This window comes from Callorhinus ursinus, unplaced genomic scaffold (genome assembly GCF_003265705.2).
Source record: "Callorhinus ursinus isolate GAN/ISIS: 27379988/994484 unplaced genomic scaffold, GSC_fseal_2.0 scaffold22, whole genome shotgun sequence".
Taxonomy (NCBI): Eukaryota; Metazoa; Chordata; class Mammalia; order Carnivora; family Otariidae; genus Callorhinus; species Callorhinus ursinus.
The window spans coordinates 13,773,015-13,791,511 of NW_027397084.1; the positions used below are offsets into that span (position 1 = coordinate 13,773,015).

The 18,497-nt window shown below is 36.2% G+C and overlaps 1 protein-coding gene across 2 annotated transcripts in view; it reads right to left on the bottom strand.

Annotated features, from left to right (window-relative positions):
• Positions 1-18,497, bottom strand: part of BMP5 (bone morphogenetic protein 5) — a 110,398-nt gene that overhangs the window by 30,690 nt on the left and 61,211 nt on the right. For both annotated transcript variants that reach the window (XM_025890639.2, XM_025890638.2), the window contains exon 3: positions 6,051-6,199. In XM_025890639.2, the coding sequence (XP_025746424.1) occupies positions 6,051-6,199 (149 nt within the window). The remainder of the gene's footprint in view (positions 1-6,050; positions 6,200-18,497) is intronic.

An 18,497-nucleotide genomic window follows, 5' to 3' on the forward strand; every position in this document is an offset into this window, starting at 1 on the left:
GCATAATAACATAGTTGTCTATACACTATGCTGCTAACTCAAAGTTTAAGAACATATCAATAATCTTACCTTTTTCCAGTGGACTGTCATCATCTAAAACCTCCTTAAATCATCCAATCATCTGTGCAACCTCCTTAGTAAAAACAAACAAACAAACTCTATCCTAAGTTAAATGGAGTACCCCCTGGAGTAAGTACAAAGTCTCTGTGCATTCTCTCATCCTGATATTCAGCATAAGGACTTTTTATTCCTGTCTTACCATGTGCCAGGTACAATCACCTAATACAGCATCACACTGTCCTTGGAAGGATTACTATAACTCATTTTATTAATGCTATGTCTAAAATATGAGCTACTTTGTCAGAGTCAAGATTTGAATCTAGTTTTCCTAATGATTTCTTCTTAGAATTTATATTTCCAGAATGGAGCTATTTGTTCTCTTTATTTATCCTCCTTATTTAAATTAAATATCAAAAAAAGAATCAAAACTTTAAATTCTCTTATCTGTAGCAATAACTATAAATTTATTTATCTTATATTTAAGCATCAATTACAATGGAATTTAAATTGAGAGTTTAATACCTCTGAAATCTGTTTTTTTTTTTAAAGATTTTATTTATTTATTTGAGAGAAAGAGAATGAGAGAGAGAGAGCGCACATCAGAGGGGATAGGGTCAGAGGGAGAAGCAGACTCCCTGCCGAGCAGGGAGCCCGATGCGGGACTTGATCCTGGGACTCCAGGATCATGACCTGAGCCGAAGGCAGTCGCTTAACCAACTGAGCCACCCAGGCGCCCCTGAAATCTGTTTTCTTGATTTGGCTACAAAATTTAGTGAAACTTTGAAATCTCTATCTATAAATCTGAATTTTTACCTTGATACACTTGGAGGTTATGCCACAACTTCATTCGAAGAAAAATGGATATTAGCATCTTATTTAAAAAAAAAAAAAAACCTTATAATGTTTCTTGGACATTAAACAATACTCTGACAAAACAACATTTTGATGACTTGAATACAAATGAATCAGAAACATACGGATTGAATTTTCTTTGACGTATAAGTGGGTTTGAATAGAAAGGAAAAAAAGTCATTGGCAAAATTCATTCTGAGTATTGCCAAACCTAAAATGTCTGAAAACATAGGATTTTTTAAAAGACAATCTAATGAACCCAAAAATACTCTTTGTTTTTCCATCTCTAAATTATTCTGTAAACCCAAGTTTGAAAAAAGAATTGATTTACTTGGAAGGTGTAAACTATATAAAGCATCAAACAGTGGGAAATTATAGTGTTTGGAGGGAAATTCTAAGTCTTAAAATCTCAGTTAAATTACTATCTGTGTAAACTGTGTACATATATATGTACAAAGGATAATGATACCATAGATATATCAACAATCTTAATAAAGACCTAATAAGTCAGACAATGTATTTTTTATAATTTGGGTAGCTGAAAATCTTAAATTATAAACCAGACCTAAGCCTACTCATTTGCTATCTATTTATTTATTTATTTTAAAGATTTTATTTTTTTGACAGAGAGAGAGAGACAGCAAGAGAGGGAACACAAGCAAGGAAGGGGGAGTGGGAGAGGAAGAAGCAGGCTTCCCATCGAGAGGGGAGCCCGATGCAGGGCTTGATCCCAGGACCCTGGGATCATGACCTGAGCTGAAGGCAGATGCTTAATGACTGAGCCACCCAGGCGCCCTTCATTTGCTATTTAAAAAAGAGTACCTATCTTATCACAGAGATTTATTAACCACCATGAGAGAATGCTTGAGAACTTTAAAACTGATTTTGCACAAGTGGATCCAACCACTTGCCTGGAATCTCTAGATTTGACCATTAAGAAGCAGCAATGTTTCTTTTTTGTTAGCCTGATCATATGCTTGCTTTATTTTGCTGAAACAAACATGAGGAGTTTGGAGAATTATTCTGTATAAAAAAAAAAATCAATAAAATATCCTTAAACTCTCCTGCCAAATCCACAACAGTTCATTTGTCAAATTTCTAAAAAGAGTATTTCGTAAACTGACATAGTTTTCACAGTTCCTCTGAGGAATCATAATGCTACCTTTGATTTCAGCAATCTTTTGATTTCCAAAATATATACTTCAGTCTCTTACCTTTTTTTATTTTTTTGCAGGAGCAGGATAATCAAAATTTAATAATATGCCTCATTGATTTTCTCCTCAGCTTATAACTGAAACCATTTTAACTACTGTACTGGGAGATGGGTACAAAATTCTGCCCCTGAGTTACACCAAACTGATTTGGTTAATAATCACCCAAAAGTTACACTTTGGAATGTCTTCTTAGGAGTAACATGTTCGGTGGCAGGTGGCGTATAAAAGTCTTTTAAGTCGAAAACTCATTCAGTGATCACTCAAGACATGTTTCCAATACCTACCCACAACCTTCTTTGTACCAAGCACAGAGGGTGCAACTGTGAAGGAGCAATACACATCCTATGACCTCATGAAACTGACCTTCATTCAAACATGTAATCACTTATGGTGTTGCTGTGATTGATTAAAGTGGCAGGCCTGGTTCTTTTATGATGTGTGATCAAGCAACAAGAACATATCATACAAAAGTGAGATTTCATTTTCCCTCCATGATTTGCCTCCAAATCACTTTCCTAATAGCATCTGCACTCATATTTTAGACATGAATGTTGTTCTAGCCGACTCTGAACTATTGACTTTTTCCAGACCATACCATGCCATTTTGCCATTCTCTGCATTTACTCACAGTGTTTCATCATCCAGGAATGAATTCTTTCTTCCTGTTCTCACCACCACTCCACATACTCTCACAACTCCTTCTCTTCTCACCTCCATTTCTTTGAATCTTATTCAACTGACCTGGCTTATAAGTTACCTGAACCACAGACCTTTTGGCTCTGTCCTATCTGGAATTAACCCTCTCTCTTCCATTTTCCTGGAGTGTCTTGATGATATCACTGTTTTTAGCATTTAGGACACTTTACTTTTTCTAAAATTAGCTACCTATGTCTGTCTCCCAGATTGTATTGCCCTTTAACATGTTGTCTTCCCTGTGTAGGTACTCAATAATTTTATGTCTAACAAGTGAATAAGTAGAATCAACGAATGAATTTGAAAGCAAACTTTCCTGAGTATCATCCAGTCACAACTACCAATTACTTTTGCTGAGAAGTAAACGTATGCAGAATCCATTATTGCAAATTAAAGATAGTTTGTCTGCTCTGTTTGAAGCAATATCGCAATATCATGTTGAAAACATCAGCAGTAGTAATGAATGAAGCAATAATAAGCTGAAGCACCTGGTTATCCGTATTAATAGAGAAATGTCACAAGTAGACTCTCCATGAGGTTGCAGTTAATAAAATTAAGGTGCCAGGAGGGTCACTTTATTTCTCAAGACCAAATATGCTCCAGCTCTGGTGAAAATCTGTTTTAAGTATTGCTTAAATGCACAAAGCCAGCTTGCCTAGCACATTTAACCATTTTAATATTTTCATATTATACAATATTAAAGAGATAAAGAAAAGTAACAAAGGCTATAGGTAACCTAACTCTTAAATAAAAGATTGGGAAGCCTTTGAAAAAAAGTGAAATATTTATTTTAGATTCAAAAGCAAACACAAAGCCCCCCATATATAATACCACAATAATTTAAAGTAAAATTAATATATATAAGAGAAATAAATCGAGGAGGGCGGAACTCCAAAATATAAAGTATTCTTGGGAAGAGACTTTCTCTTCCCAAGAACTAGTCATCTATAAATTAAAAGCAAGACAGAAGCCAAATTGTATGGATAGTAAAGCAAAGAGAACCAATACAGAAGAAGGAGTGGAAAAAAACAGAAGAGAGAAATTTCAGAATTTTCAAGTGGGGTGTGAGTGGGTAGGGAATGAAAAGGCTGATCATATATCATAGATCTCCTGAGTTGTTTAGACATTTCAAGCATCTCCCCAAGGAGAAGACTGGGAGAAACACATACCAGTAATTTAATTTTTCTTCTTTGGGCCACATACCAGGGAAGAAACGACGGCTCACCCCCACAGTGCTGATTTCCCAGTCACATTTCTGACCATAAATGTACAGTAGTTTAACATTGTAAGAATTCCTGCAAGATTATTTAAATATGGGTTTTTCTCCATCTACATTTATAATGCTTGAACTCTGAAAATCCTTAATGGTAATCTCAAAGCCATAATTGGAAAATAGCCTATAATTCAAAATATTTGAATTGTTCATTAAAAAATTAAAATGTAGCATTGTAATTAAAATCTATGGAAAAGTCTAGATTTAGTGGGAAAATGTCTGAAACTGGTCAATAATACTAAGAACTCTTTCTAGATCAAGATCTGAAGCATGAAACTTTCACTAGATGAACTCTGTAATAAATTTAATTTGTATCTGTCAGCCTCATTTCATATATGCAATCCTTGGAGTACCAACATTGGTTATAATATTATTCTTAGGCTGTAAATCTGGTTATATAGGTAAAACAATGCCACTCTGAAGTCCTATCGCTTATAGCAATAAACCCCCTTGCAAGAGATCCAAGTCAGACCTAACTTCTACTTAACTCTGTATTTATTAAGCAAGGCTTTAGTGTAATATAGCAGAGGACTGAGTAGGGCAAACTCTAGGGCTAATGTGTCTATTGCCTGAGCCTGCAGAAAACTAAAGGCAGTAAAGCTTAAATAAGGCACACCCTCTAATTAATCATCCCTTTATAAACTACCTTCCCTGTGCCTAGCCCTCACATTTGCAGGGTGTGGGGCAAGAGCACAACATAAGCCCACTTGGTCTACATCTAAATATGTAAAAAGTACTAACAAATCATTAAATAAATTATGTTCTATCCTATTATCATGACAAATATAATTTTACATGACTTGAAAGTCCAGATTTGGATTTAAAATTTTTGGACTCTTTGAGTGATCAAAGGACGACAAGGCTCTGAATAAATTGGTCTGGGCTTCCCTGGCCTCCTGCTGTAATGTGCAAAGGCCCCTTTTACCACAGTCTTGGTCAATTCTGTTCCATTTGTCTGAAATGCCTGCCCCTGACCTTTTCCCCTAATCACATCTTCCTGATCTTTAAGACTGTAGTTTAGACTCACTCACTGATCTATACTTGTAAATCCACTGGGCTCTTCTCAGGATGCAGTATCACCATTCACTAATATATCTATGTGATCACTACCTGGGCCTCACTCAACTGCGAGCCTCATGAGGCATTTCTGCACTTGCTTACTGTTTTATCTCCAGCATCTAGCCAAGCATACATACCACACACTGGTGCTCAATGAATACTTGTAAGCGCAATAATTTCTGGAGCTTCTTCAAAATGAAGATTTCCTACAGACCCTCCCACCCAACAGGTGATTCTGAAGCTGTTGTCTTTGACCAAATATTGGAATATGCTAAGACCTAACGATGTTTATTTTCTGCAGTACTTTGTGCTCTTTTGTTTTATCTCCATCTTCCCTTCTCCCTTTTTGTTATTAATAGCTCCTCTGCCTGTTTCCCTGACACCACTGTATACATATAATATATATACATATATATATCTTTGTTATTTTTAGTCATTTTGAGATATCTTTTACATATAAGAATATTTATTTCAAGGTACAGCTTATAAATTCCTACAAACTATGTAGTTATATAACTACCATCATAATCAAGACATAGATCCATAGCACTTTTATAAAGCTTTCTTTTGGAGTTATTATATTACAGTAGTGCTACTTGTTTGTGTACAGGTCTTCAATACTAGATTAAAAACTTCTTGAGATCCAGAAACAATATCTAACTCTTCTTTACCCCTCCAACCCCACTACAGAGCCTCAAAATAAAGGTGTGTTGGGAAAATACGTTTACAAATCAATTAACTAATTAACATATTGCACTATCCTATGGCAGGTGCTACCTTGCACATCGTTAAGTATAAAACATTCTATTCTATCTTGGTTAAATTGTATAGAAAGCTGTAAATCTTAATGTGTCAAAACTAGCACCACAAAAAAAACATATTCGAAATTCATTGCTTACCATCTCCTGTTTCTGCACAGAGTTGTAAACCCAAATTATTCTGTGGATTAATTACCCAATGATTGCTGGTCACAGTGATATCAAAGACAAGCCAACCCACATCTAAAGCTTGGGCTTTTCTTGTGTCTAACAGGAACAGATCTGCATCCCTAAGGAGAAAAAGAACAACAACAAAAAAGTTAAAAGTGTGAAAAAAAAGATCATCATTTCCTATCCTTAAGTGAAAACATTCCAAAAGCACTCTTTAAAATAACAAAAGTTAAAAAAAAATAACAAAAGTTAATTAAAGAACAAGGGGAACAAGGGACTCAAGTGATGAGTAATAAGATACAGAGCCTTTTATTGTTGGCCTCCAACCCAAATCTGGTGCAGATTAGTAATAGCTGAAAGTAATTCCCATTTTCCTGCTCTTCGCTGGCCTTTACAGACTGACTTAGTGGTCTAGATTTGGGCTCTGATAATCAGTGTTCCCTGAAACCCCTGTCTGTAAGTAGCCTTCCCTGGCAAGTGCACTCTCAAGGGCTAAACTGGGTAGAAATGGAAGGGAAAGTAGCTACTCTAATTTGGATGAATGTGGATTGTCGAAGGAATGGAGCAGGGAAGGGCAGGATGTGATGCAAGCATCTGCTTTAGAGATAGTTTTCCCTTATTTTTCATTTTCATTATACTTGGGGTTTTTTTTCCATTATATAATATATATTTTTATTTTTATTTCATTTTCCATTTTGATTATATAATTATTTTATGGATACCAAAGGCCAAGAGAGGCTCTCAGACTGCACCATTGGATTAAAGGATGAATCCCATGAATGGAGCAGCAGATGCACCCTGACTTGCTTTAACATCTTCTGCATGCATAAGACCCCGGGGGACAGTAACGGCTATGATTATGAAAGTGTATGTTTTGGAATAGTCTCCACAGTGTCACTGTGATTAACATTTATCAATCTTAACTTTAGCAATTACATTTCCAAAGGTATGAACATTTGTTGAATTATAGTGACCTGCTTTTTATTTATTATTTCCTTACTACAGGCAGCCTCTGATCCAAAAGTTACATATGTCAAACATTTCATCCTTACAACAGCTCTTCTTCAAAGTAGCATAGAAATATACTATTATGCATTTTTATGACGTTTGATCCTGTGCTGAATCTGGGTAAGGACATATTATTTATATGAGGAAAGGCAAAGCTATGCCATAATCAGCCATGTTAAATACTGTTCTGCATTTGCCATCTAGTTGCATCACACAAGTCACTTCATAGGTGGCTTACAAAATGTAAAAAACAAATTTTGAGTAAAACCCAATTATGTATATATATTATTTCTTAAGAAAAATACTCTATTATCATTGAAAATTTAACGATTTTTAACAGAAGTGAAGATTCTTAATGTTCTGGAAGCTGCATCTTCATTTTCTTTATTTCAACTTGATTTATTTCATTCTTTCACTAACCTAGAGAAGTTAAAATAAAATAAAATGCATTCTTTCACTAACCTAGAGAAGTTAAAATTTTCTTGATTTATTTCATTCTTTAAAATAAAAGTGAAAATTATGATTATTTAAATCATCCAGCTACCCTAGTCCCAAGGATGCAACTTTCATTCTCTTTCACAATTTAATCATAATGTTTACCAAAAGGAGGGGTACACACATCTTTTCATATCGAATACGGGACTCAGTTTGAGATACCGAAGACATATGGCAAGCATAAACTACAATGCAATGAAAATATTCCATTAGTTCTCACTTGGATTTTAAGGACCCATTATATTCATAGTGTGACGGGATATCAATCCAATTCTCCCTCTTCTTCCTAACTTGGAAAACTCATCAAGTAAACAGAATCTGAGAAAACACAAATTATCCTTAAATTCTTGAGATATTTGGTGAGTATCTTTGAAGCTATACTATTGGAATAATTTAATCACATTATCGGCTTCTGAAACAGGAGGAGTCACCCTGTAGCTTGGGAAATACTCAAGTCCTACCCTGCTGTCAAGCCTGCTTTCAATTTGAAATATGGCATAAATGTTCTACTAAACTCTGCACAGTTTATAATGCCACCACCTTGGCATGAAATAAACAAACATTTGAAGAACAAAAAAGAACAAAGAGGTAAAATTTGAGAACAATTTCCACTAAGTAACAGATGTCTTTAGGTAGTTATCCAGGTAATATTTTCTATTATTTTTAAATTATGCTATTTTTCCAGAAAAATATCCCCAAACTATCCACATCCAAGTACCCAAATTTTCAAGCATGTCTGTGAAGAAAATGGTTTCAATTTTAATGGCTATATTTAGAAAAAGCATCAGCCAGAGGATTCAAGCAAGCCCTAAATATCTGAATTTCAGAGATGCAACTTTCAATTCATTGGAAGGTAAATCAAGGCAGATGGTATGGTTTGAAAAATCCATATATTTCTAGTTACCCCTCTGAAAAACTTTGAAGTTTCAATTGCTTTCATAAGCTCCATGGGTTCCTATTCCTGAGCAAAGCTATTTTATTCTTGACTGATAATTGCTATTCTTTAATTTTTCCTCTCTCCTTTTCTAGGAGCTCTTCTGCATTACCTACAGACAACAGAATACACTTTGGAAGAATCAAGTCTATTACTAATCAACACAATGGTTACAATTCTGCAATTTTCACTCATGTAATACCTTTCATAGCAGTCTCTTAAAAATAAATCCCTACCCGTTCTGTAGAAAATTAGATGCGATTTCTTTTGAAGTACAAAATCACTCCACTAAAAATGGAACTTAAATCACTGGAAATAGTAGAAATACTATGTCCTATGAACAGTATAAAATAAACCTGTTAATGTTGCCCCATCTTACTATTTTTACCTGACATTTTTATAGAAATTCTTGAAAAATCTAATAAAAGTTATTTTAAAATACTAATTCATTTAAAAGGAATGCAGTAGAGAGAAAATATATGTAGAAAAATGTATTTATTTGTAGCAGAAATAAATCCATAAAAAATTTCTGTATATTGTTTATAATCATAATAATGAAACTAAAATTAAAATCTGCATTCTAGCAAAGGCAATAAAGTCCATTTACATGGGTGTGTATAAGCAAATATTTCACAATGGTATTGTGTTAGCTTTCTAAGGCTGCCATAACAAAGTACCATAGATTGGGTGGCTTAAACAACAGAAATGTATTGTCTCACAGTTCTGGAGGCTGGAAGTCTAAATCAAGGTGTCAGTAGGGCTGGTTCCTTTGAGAGCTATGAGGGAAGTATCTGTTCTAGGCCTGTCTCCTTCTCTTATAGTTGGTCATCTTTCCTTGTGTCTTTCATATAATCTTCCCTCTGTGTGTGTCTCTGTGTCCAAATTTCCCCTTTTTATAAGGACACCCTAATTGCCTCATTTTAATATAATTATCTCTTTAGAGACCCTATCTCCAAATAAGGTCACGTGCTGAGATCCTGGAGGCTCAGACTTCAATATATGGATTGGGGGAGAGAGGGGAGCACAATTCAATCCCTAATACTATTTTAAAATATTTTTTTACAAGCAGAAATTATCCTGGATGTGAATGTTCTGGGTTTGTTTACATTAGAGCAATTATCAACATTGAAATGTTTTCAAAAACAAATATGTGAAAGTAAACTTATATTGATTAAAATGATTCATAATCACTAAAATTTGTATTTTAGTATTTGAGTATTTGTCTAGACTATGATATAAATCAGCATAATAATTTCTTACACAGCTAAATGAAATCATCATGCAGTTGTTAAATACAGTTATATTTAATAGATAAAAGATTTGTAGCATAGATACATACATACACACATTTAGAGTTTGGTACAAACACATTTACGCAGATCTTACATTAATCATGACCAGAGGCTTAAACATGTCTAGTCATGGGGAATTGGTGGACTGTAGATACTGATTTGCAAAGGTGCTTTACATTTTACTGAGAGAGGAAAGAGTTTTGTGTCTGTGCCTTAGGAGTCTAAAAATACTAGAAGGGTAGGAAGCACGGGTATTTCACTAAGGACTAAACAGCGGGAGCCAAAATTCAACAAACTTTGAATTGTCATCATACCTACAACTCGAAAGTATAGATTGATGGAATGAGAAAATTGAAGTTATATATTTAAGAATGTGACAACAGGAGAGCTAAAATTTATCTTACCATCTTTATGTAAATATCAATGTAATGTAATGATAAAAAGGATTTGGGGATCAGACAGAGCTTGAATAATTAAGGAATTCCTCAGTCTCAGTTTCCATATGTTTAAAATACAGTATGGTAACCCCTGCCTTAAAAGATTTTGTAACGACCAAATGTAATAGAATCTGAATATCTATCTAAAGGAGAGGCAAAGTATAGGTGAATTTTTACCTGGTGTGTCATAACACAGACGGCTCTAAATTGCTTAATTTTGACCTGTGAAGCTTGGGAAAGTATTATTTGGGGAGGCACATTACGATCAAATGACCTGAGTCAAGGTTATTTGGGGATGCTTAGAGCTGTTAGCAATAGAACTGGTTACAACTAAAGGAGAAAGGAGGAAGACCGAGGATAGAGGAAGGGGCAGAATGAGGATGGGAGCGGGGAGGAAAGGATAAGGAGGGAGTGGAGAAAAAGAAGACACACAAGGAAATCCAGTAACTCTTCCTGGGTGTGTTGTTTTGAAAAAGCCAATAATTGGCTGTCTTTGTAAGTCACGCTCTTAAAAATCACTTACAGGAGCATAGAGTCGGAAGTTGCATTGTGGATATCACATTTATCCATCTAGAAAAGCCTAAACACCAACAACAATAAGAAAAAAAAATGTGTACATACTGGTGCTTTTGATAACATGATATTTCCAATAACAGTATCATACACAGATTGAAAAAATGCTATTTTTCAGACAAAGATGAACCTGAAGATGATGTGGTTTGTAGTATTGTGATACGTGACTCAAAATACAGCGATAGACCTGATGTCAAACATGCATGTGAAAAGCTTGAAAGTTTCACCTATGTATTTTGAGGGTAAAACAAGGAATATGACTATATAAATATTTTATATGACATGATTAAAATATATACACATAATTATATGAGTAAATTTTTTGTTTTATTTAACTGCATTCATTATATAGCTGTATTTATAAACAAATCCATTATATAAATACTCAGTTTCTCCCTCTAACTTTTTGGATCTTTTACTTGGGTAAAGCAGATATCATTTTTATATGATCATATCATGATTATTTGTTCTCCGTATAATCAGGCATACACAGTATGCAAACACGCCCAGTATGCATGCAGTTCTGAAGGTTAACTTTCTCTACTGTCTAAATAGCTGACTAAAGGGTGTGTTCTCATTTTAAAACTAAATAAAAACTATGACGAAAAATGTCTGATGTGAAATTAGCTAGTCTGGCTACCTCTGAAGGTGACTAAATTTGATCAAAGAATACTAAAACTAAGTGGGATATAAATTACTTAGCCAAACTGTTATTTTATTGATGAGAATCAATAGATTCTCTAGCTAGCTATTCTACCTCTGAAGGTGACTAAAATTGATCAAAGAATACTAAAACTAAGTGGGATATAAATTACTTAGCCAAACTGTTATTTTATTGATGAGAAAATTTAAAGAGAGATCAAATTATTTCTTATGGTTACTCAGCTAACTGGGAGACCATATCTCAGTTTTCCATATTTCATTTTCAGAACTCTTTCCCTTATATTATGGCAGCTCCCTTGAGTCCCAAACTATATTTTGACTGCTCTCCTTATACCAAAAGATCACTGGTTTTTGGACTGGAATACCAAAATGTCGAGCTGAGCCACCAGCCTAAAACAAGATGGTAGAACTGGAGCCAAGGAGTGACCTGAGACATTTTGTAAATTTATTCATCCATCCATTCATTTACTCACTCTTTCAATTTAACATTTATTGACTCCCAGTATGGGTTTTATACTATATCAGTTTAACTAAACTGGAACTACCCTGTAAGGTTCTGGAGTAGGGTTGGCCACAAAAGAAATTTAGGTAACATTTGGAAAGTGAAAGTGAAGCAGTAGCCATATTTATGCTTGGAAGACTTCCGTTATGTTCAAGTGTTATTACAGCTTAGGCATACTGTCGAGATCTGCTGGTTCACCTTTTTGGTGTAGGGCAGCAGCTGAGCCTGCAGCTCCTTCAGATCCCACTGAATCTCCTTGTTCAGTTTCTCTGAATTCGGGGTCAGGCATGTGGACACATCTAAGGAAAGATTTGGTAGCAAGGAAATCATCTGCATCATTGAAATTGGAGGCTTGAAGATAGGTTCCAGTTTGTCCTCATGGCTTCCAGATCATCCTCGCAGGTTCTACTTTGCCCTTCTTTTCCCCAACTCACCCATCTTTTCTTTCAGTCTTCTCTGAGGACCTTAAGCTTAGCATCAAATGTAGAGCAACAGCCTTACATAGACTGCTTAACTACCTTCCACAGTTGCATAAGGTCAAATCCCTATAATAAATCAATATGGTATCATTCCCCAGAGGAATTAGACAGCTACCTTGTATTTGGTCAATTATATTGAGCCACTTACATCATAGAAGGGAAGTACTTGTTCTCACTGGAATAGGTACTGTGGATATGAATTTTCCTTCTCTGCCCATAAGGTTTCTGCTAAAATCAATATCCATGAAATTGTAGAATGCCTTATTTGCTGTCATGGAATTTTAATGCTGCTTCTGATCAAAAAGCTCATTTAACAGCAAATGAAGTGCAGAATGGACTCATGCTCATGGAATTCTTTTGTCTCACCATGTTACCCATCACCTTGTAGCAGATGGCCTGATAGGACAAGGAAATGGCCTCTTTGAAGACTCAGTGATGCCACCAGTTGGTTGTCAGTATCTTGTGCAAATGGACTAATACTCTCAGGAAGCTTTATATGCTCTATATCTGCAACCAGCATAGAACTATTTCTCTCATAGCCCTCTCTCATGAGGCTAGAAATCCAGGGGTGGAAACAGGAGTGGCTCTTCTTACTCGCTCTTCCTGATCCAATGAACAAAATTTTTGCTGCTTGGCCTCAAAATGTTGGGCTCTGTTGGTCCAGAGCTCTTAGTTTCCAATAGTAGAATGATACCATTAGTAGCCTTAGCAGTGGTTCCATTAAGTTAGAAATTGAGATATCCACGTGGTCACTTTGGGCTCCTCAGGCCAGTGAATCAACAAGCTGATAAAGGGCTGCTATAGTATGCAGGTTGATCAATCCTAAGTATCAAGAGGAAACTAAGTTGATTCCACCACTTGGGGAATGGGAAAGGAGTATGTCAGAAATATAAGACATCACCTGGAACACCCCTTAGTACTCCCATGTCCTCTGATAAAAGTCAGTGGAAAACTACAGCTCAATGCAGGCATTACTACTAATGGCCCAGACACTTCAAGAATGAATATTTTATTTACCTTACTAAGTAAGGACCAATGACTGACAGTAGTGCTTAGTGAAAACAAAAAGGATATGGTTTGCATAGCAGAAGAAGGAAGTTATAAAGACCAGCTACAACCATGTGACCAGTTACAGAAGTGAGGGTTGTAACAGTTATGAGTATTACTTTCTTATTTTGATATTAATGTATTTGTACCCCTATGAACCAATTCTTTTTTTTCCCTTCCCTATCTGCCTATCACCTACTATAAGTAGTTTTGATGGCAGCTAACCTCATATTTCATATTGAAGTGACAGGACATTAAAGGGCAATATGACCCAGCTAGAAAAGGACTGAACAACATCCAAAGATGGATAAAAAATCGGAGAATGATTTTCCTATTATATTTTTTGGAAAAGTATGAATGATTATAAAGTGTATGTGTTGGTGTCAGTCTGACAAAGATGGACTGCTATGGCTTTATATTTTGTCAAATTAGCTAAACTGAAACCCAGACTCCCAGAATTCTCTTCCCTGTTTGGTTCTGTGTAATGGTTAGCCATATAAGAAATTTGTGCAGTAGTTGAAGTGAAGCAGCAGCCAAGTTTATGCTTGGAAGATTGGTAAAGTGCCAGGTTTTCCTCCTGCTCACATGCATTGCCACTGATCTGCTGGCTCACCTTATTGTGGGGAACAGCTGGGTCTGCTGCTCTTCCAGCTTCCACTGGATCTCAGTAACACCAGTTTCTCCAAATCCTGGCCCACAGTTCCTCCTGCCAGGTCATCCTCTTCACCTTCACATCCTAAGTAAGGGGTATGTGGAGCTCATGGTGAAGTTTACCAGCTTACCCTGCAGGTCACTCACATCACTGAAGTTGGGACTTCCTGAGTACAATGGTTTCCAATATGTCCTTGGCGTTCCAGCTTATCCTCCCAGGTGTTAGTTCTCCTCATGCTCTCCTACTCCACATCCATTTTCCTTCCCAGTCACCTGTGCTACAAACTTCAGACCCATCACCACCAGATGCAGAAGCAACAGGCTCAGAGGAACTCTTTAAACAGGTCCCAAATTGCAGAAAGACAAATCACTCTAGTAAGTCCTTTATTCCTTATCACTCACATGATTCTATTTCTCTTATCCAACACTAACTGACATATTCCCTGGTATGCATTGAATTGTGTCCTTCAAAATGATATGTTGAAGTCTTAATCCTGGGCACCTATAAATATGATCTTATTGAAAATAGGGTCTTTACAGTGTAATCAAGTTGAGATTTGGTCATGAGGGTGGGGGCTATTCCAGTATGGCTGCTCTCCTTATAAGAAGAGACATAGATAGACACATTCGGAAGGAAGATAGCTATACAAAGACAAAAGCAGAGATGGAAACTATGTTAATAGAAGCCAAGGAACATCTGGGGCTATCAGGAAAGGATCATGTCTTAGAGGTTTTGGAAGGAATGTGGCCCTAGCAGAACCCTGACTTTGGACTTCTGGCCTCCAAAACTGTTAGAAAACCAATTTCTGTTGTATTAAGCCATTCCACTTTTTGGTAAGTTGTTATAGCAGCTTTTACAAACTAATACAGTTCTCTAGTTGGGATATTTCACATATTAAGTAGGAGGTGGGAGGCAGTATCAAAGAATGAAAAAGTGTCCATAAGATTTCATAACAAGGAGCGTGTTGGTGGATGATGTTGATGGATGATCAGTAGAATGGAATTACGAGAATCAAATTGCAGGAGTTGAGGGGTGAATAAATATAAGAAAGTGAGAGGATTTAAAGCAAAGTTATAATGATCTTCATTATAAGTCTAACTTTATAAAACAAAGAATCATTGTTGTAGATGGGATTGGTATCTGCTTAATTTCAACAATGACTTGCTATACGTCAGCTTTGATTAGAGTAATTATGCCCTTTAAGTCATCTTTCTGAGCTTGTTTTTTCTTCTTTAAGTAAAGATTAAAATAATATCTATCTCAAAAATATATTGCAGGGGGGCGCCTGGGTGGCCCAGTCATTAAGAGTCTGCCTTCGGCTCAGGTCATGATCGCAGGGGCCTGGGATCAAGCCCCGCACCAGGCTCCCTGCTCGATGGGAAGCCTGCTTCGCCCTCTCCCACTCTCCCTGCTTGTGTTCCCTTTCTCGCTGTATCTCTCTCTGTCAAATTAATAAATAAGATCTTAAAATATATATATATATATATATTGCAGGGATGAAAGGATACACAAATAAAAAATGCTATGCAAATTACAATTGCTATTTTCTTACCAAAACAAATTTATTGCATGTAAGTATGTATATAATAAGTTGTATGTATTATGCTTGATGGCATAATTAGGATCAGAAGTGATTTATGCAATTATTACTGCAAAAGTTCTTTAATTAACCTGTGCTTATAAATTTTGAATATAGGTATTAATTCATTCTCTTTAACTCTATTAACATTTATTGATGCATATAATCCATAATGAACCTTTGTCCCTAAATCGGTTAGAGGGAAAAAATTAAGTTGAAAACTTATCAAAAGGAAGTAAAATTATTTATATAATCAACAATTAGAGATAATGAAGGAGAAATATTCTTCAGATCATTATGGAAATATTCTTCAGATCATATTTATTTATGCATGTATATGTGTATATACACATACATTATATATTATATAATAGAGAGAGAGAAGAAATAGTTAACCAAGAGCATAATCATTCTATAATCTAACCACCAAGCACTAAACCTGGTCAAGAAAAGCTTTCAGAAATTGTCCGGAAGGGGCGCCTGGGTGGCTCAGTTGTTAAGCGTCTGCCTTCGGCTCAGGTCATTGTCCCAGAGTCCTGGGATCAAGCCCCACATCGGGCTCCCTGCTCAGCGGGAAGCCTCCTTCTCCCTCTCCCACTCCCCGTGCTTGTGTTCCCTCTCTCTGTCAAATAAATAAATAAAATCTTAAAAAAAAAAAGAAATTGTCTGGAAGATACACTTTGGAGGAAAAGTGGCATTACTCTTTTTCCATAGACATGAACCTTACAATACCAGGACTTCTCCAGTCTTTCCAAAATTTCTACTATTATAAGTATTTCACCTCCTTCCATCACCCTTTGCCTTTGAATAGCTTGTCAAGTCCAATAAAAATGTAATGATAGCCACCCAAGGACAGAGCATACATCTTTCTCTGGGCATTTGACATAAATACCACAATACCACTTAAGGAACCCAATGTACAACTCTAGTATGGAACACATTAATAAGGGACAACAAATGAATAAATTATATTCTCGAATTTTTGTCAAAAGTTTCTCTCAGAAGCAGCATTTACAAGTATTAGAATTTGACTCTGTTAGCTGACTGATATTTTCAACTGATTTTTTTTCTACCAAACAAATGTGAAATAATAAAATTCTATGAACCTCATGGAGCATCAATTTTCCGAATATCTGACTCAATGCTGCACTTACATTCTAAGGGTACAGAGTGGAAAGCACAATGGGAAGAAAAGAGAAGCTTTAGTCTCTATAAGGCATGAAATTGGTAAATTGGTAAATTGGTAAAATAGTAATATTAGATGAAAGTGAATGACAAGCATGTGAAAAAAGAAAAACAAGTTGAATTCCCACTATGAAAATTCAGTTTTCTCTCAGCAGAGTTTTTTTTTTTTTTTAATTGCCAAGATATTGTTAATGTTTAACAGGTTTCCTGGCATTACATCATCCCATATTTTTCCTCTGCAGAGAATCTAAACATGTGCTACTGGATATATATATATACACACACACAGGAGGCCCCCTCATTCAACAAGAAACAAAGAAGTAAGACTGTTACACAGATAGTCCAACCACTTTTAATGCCTCCTAATCAATGAGCCATGCACCCAGAGCTCTTAGGACTTGAAAAGCTCTTCCGCGCTATGACGCGTAGGATGCAAAATATGAAATTAGTCAAAGAAAAACTGACCGGGACTTTAGTCCCATTTTTATATTTATAACTTAAACCTTTAAATAGAACAGGGTTTCTCAACCTCAACATTATGGACATAAATGTCATTCTTTATGGTGTGGAGGAGCTGTCCTGTCCATTGTAGAACGTTTAATCGCTTCTCCCACTACCCCGGCATTTCTACTCACTAGACTCCACAAGCACTCCATCCTCCCACCCTCACCAACCGTGGCAGTCAAACATGTCTCCAGACATTGTGAAATGTTCCCCGGGGCCCACACTGCCCTAGTTGAGAACCCCGAAAGGGAGCACGAATCCCTGCACACTGCAGCGATGCAAGTTATGCTTCTGTACCATCCTGTATGGAGAAAACGACATCAACCATGGAGCATCCTGTTCTGCTATACTGCTCTCAAGAGCCCACGAAATCTTCCTGAGTGGAAATTGTCAGCGTAGACTCTGAAGTATGTCCACAGAAGAATCACAAATCTTAGCGAAGCAGGATGGGGGAGATGATGTAAATATGAAGCTGACTGTGAACTGGAATGATGACAGCTTAACTAAATATATCCAAGTAGTGAAGGTGGCTAATGACATCAAGCAGGCTAACTTAAAATGTTTTTACAATGGAGTACAAAAATTTATATTCATAGCAGAACATTAGGAAAGGGTTGAATTCTGCATAGCACATGTATACATATATAGGCACATACATGTGCACACATGTGCATATACATATGTGAAAAAATTAATTCAAGTACAGCACTCAGCACAGTGCGAGACACATGGTGAGTGCCATTAATTGGATAAGCCCTGGCTGCTATTCTTAGTAATAGTAATATTGGCATTGATAGTTTTACTTGTATTATTTCATTCCTTATACATTTAAACATTTTAATACTCAGGAATATTTCTTCTAGGACACACCCCTCTCTCTGTTTCTCTGTCTCTCTCTGCCCCTCTCTCTTCTCCTCCCTTTCACTCTCTCTCTCCCTCTGGCTATAGGAAATTCCTACTCGTCCTGAAAGGCCCAGCTCAAGGGTGCACTTCTCTCAGTGGCTTCCCTTAAGGTCCCTCACCTTCCCACATGAAGAATTAATTTCCCCTTCATTTGTGTTTCCACA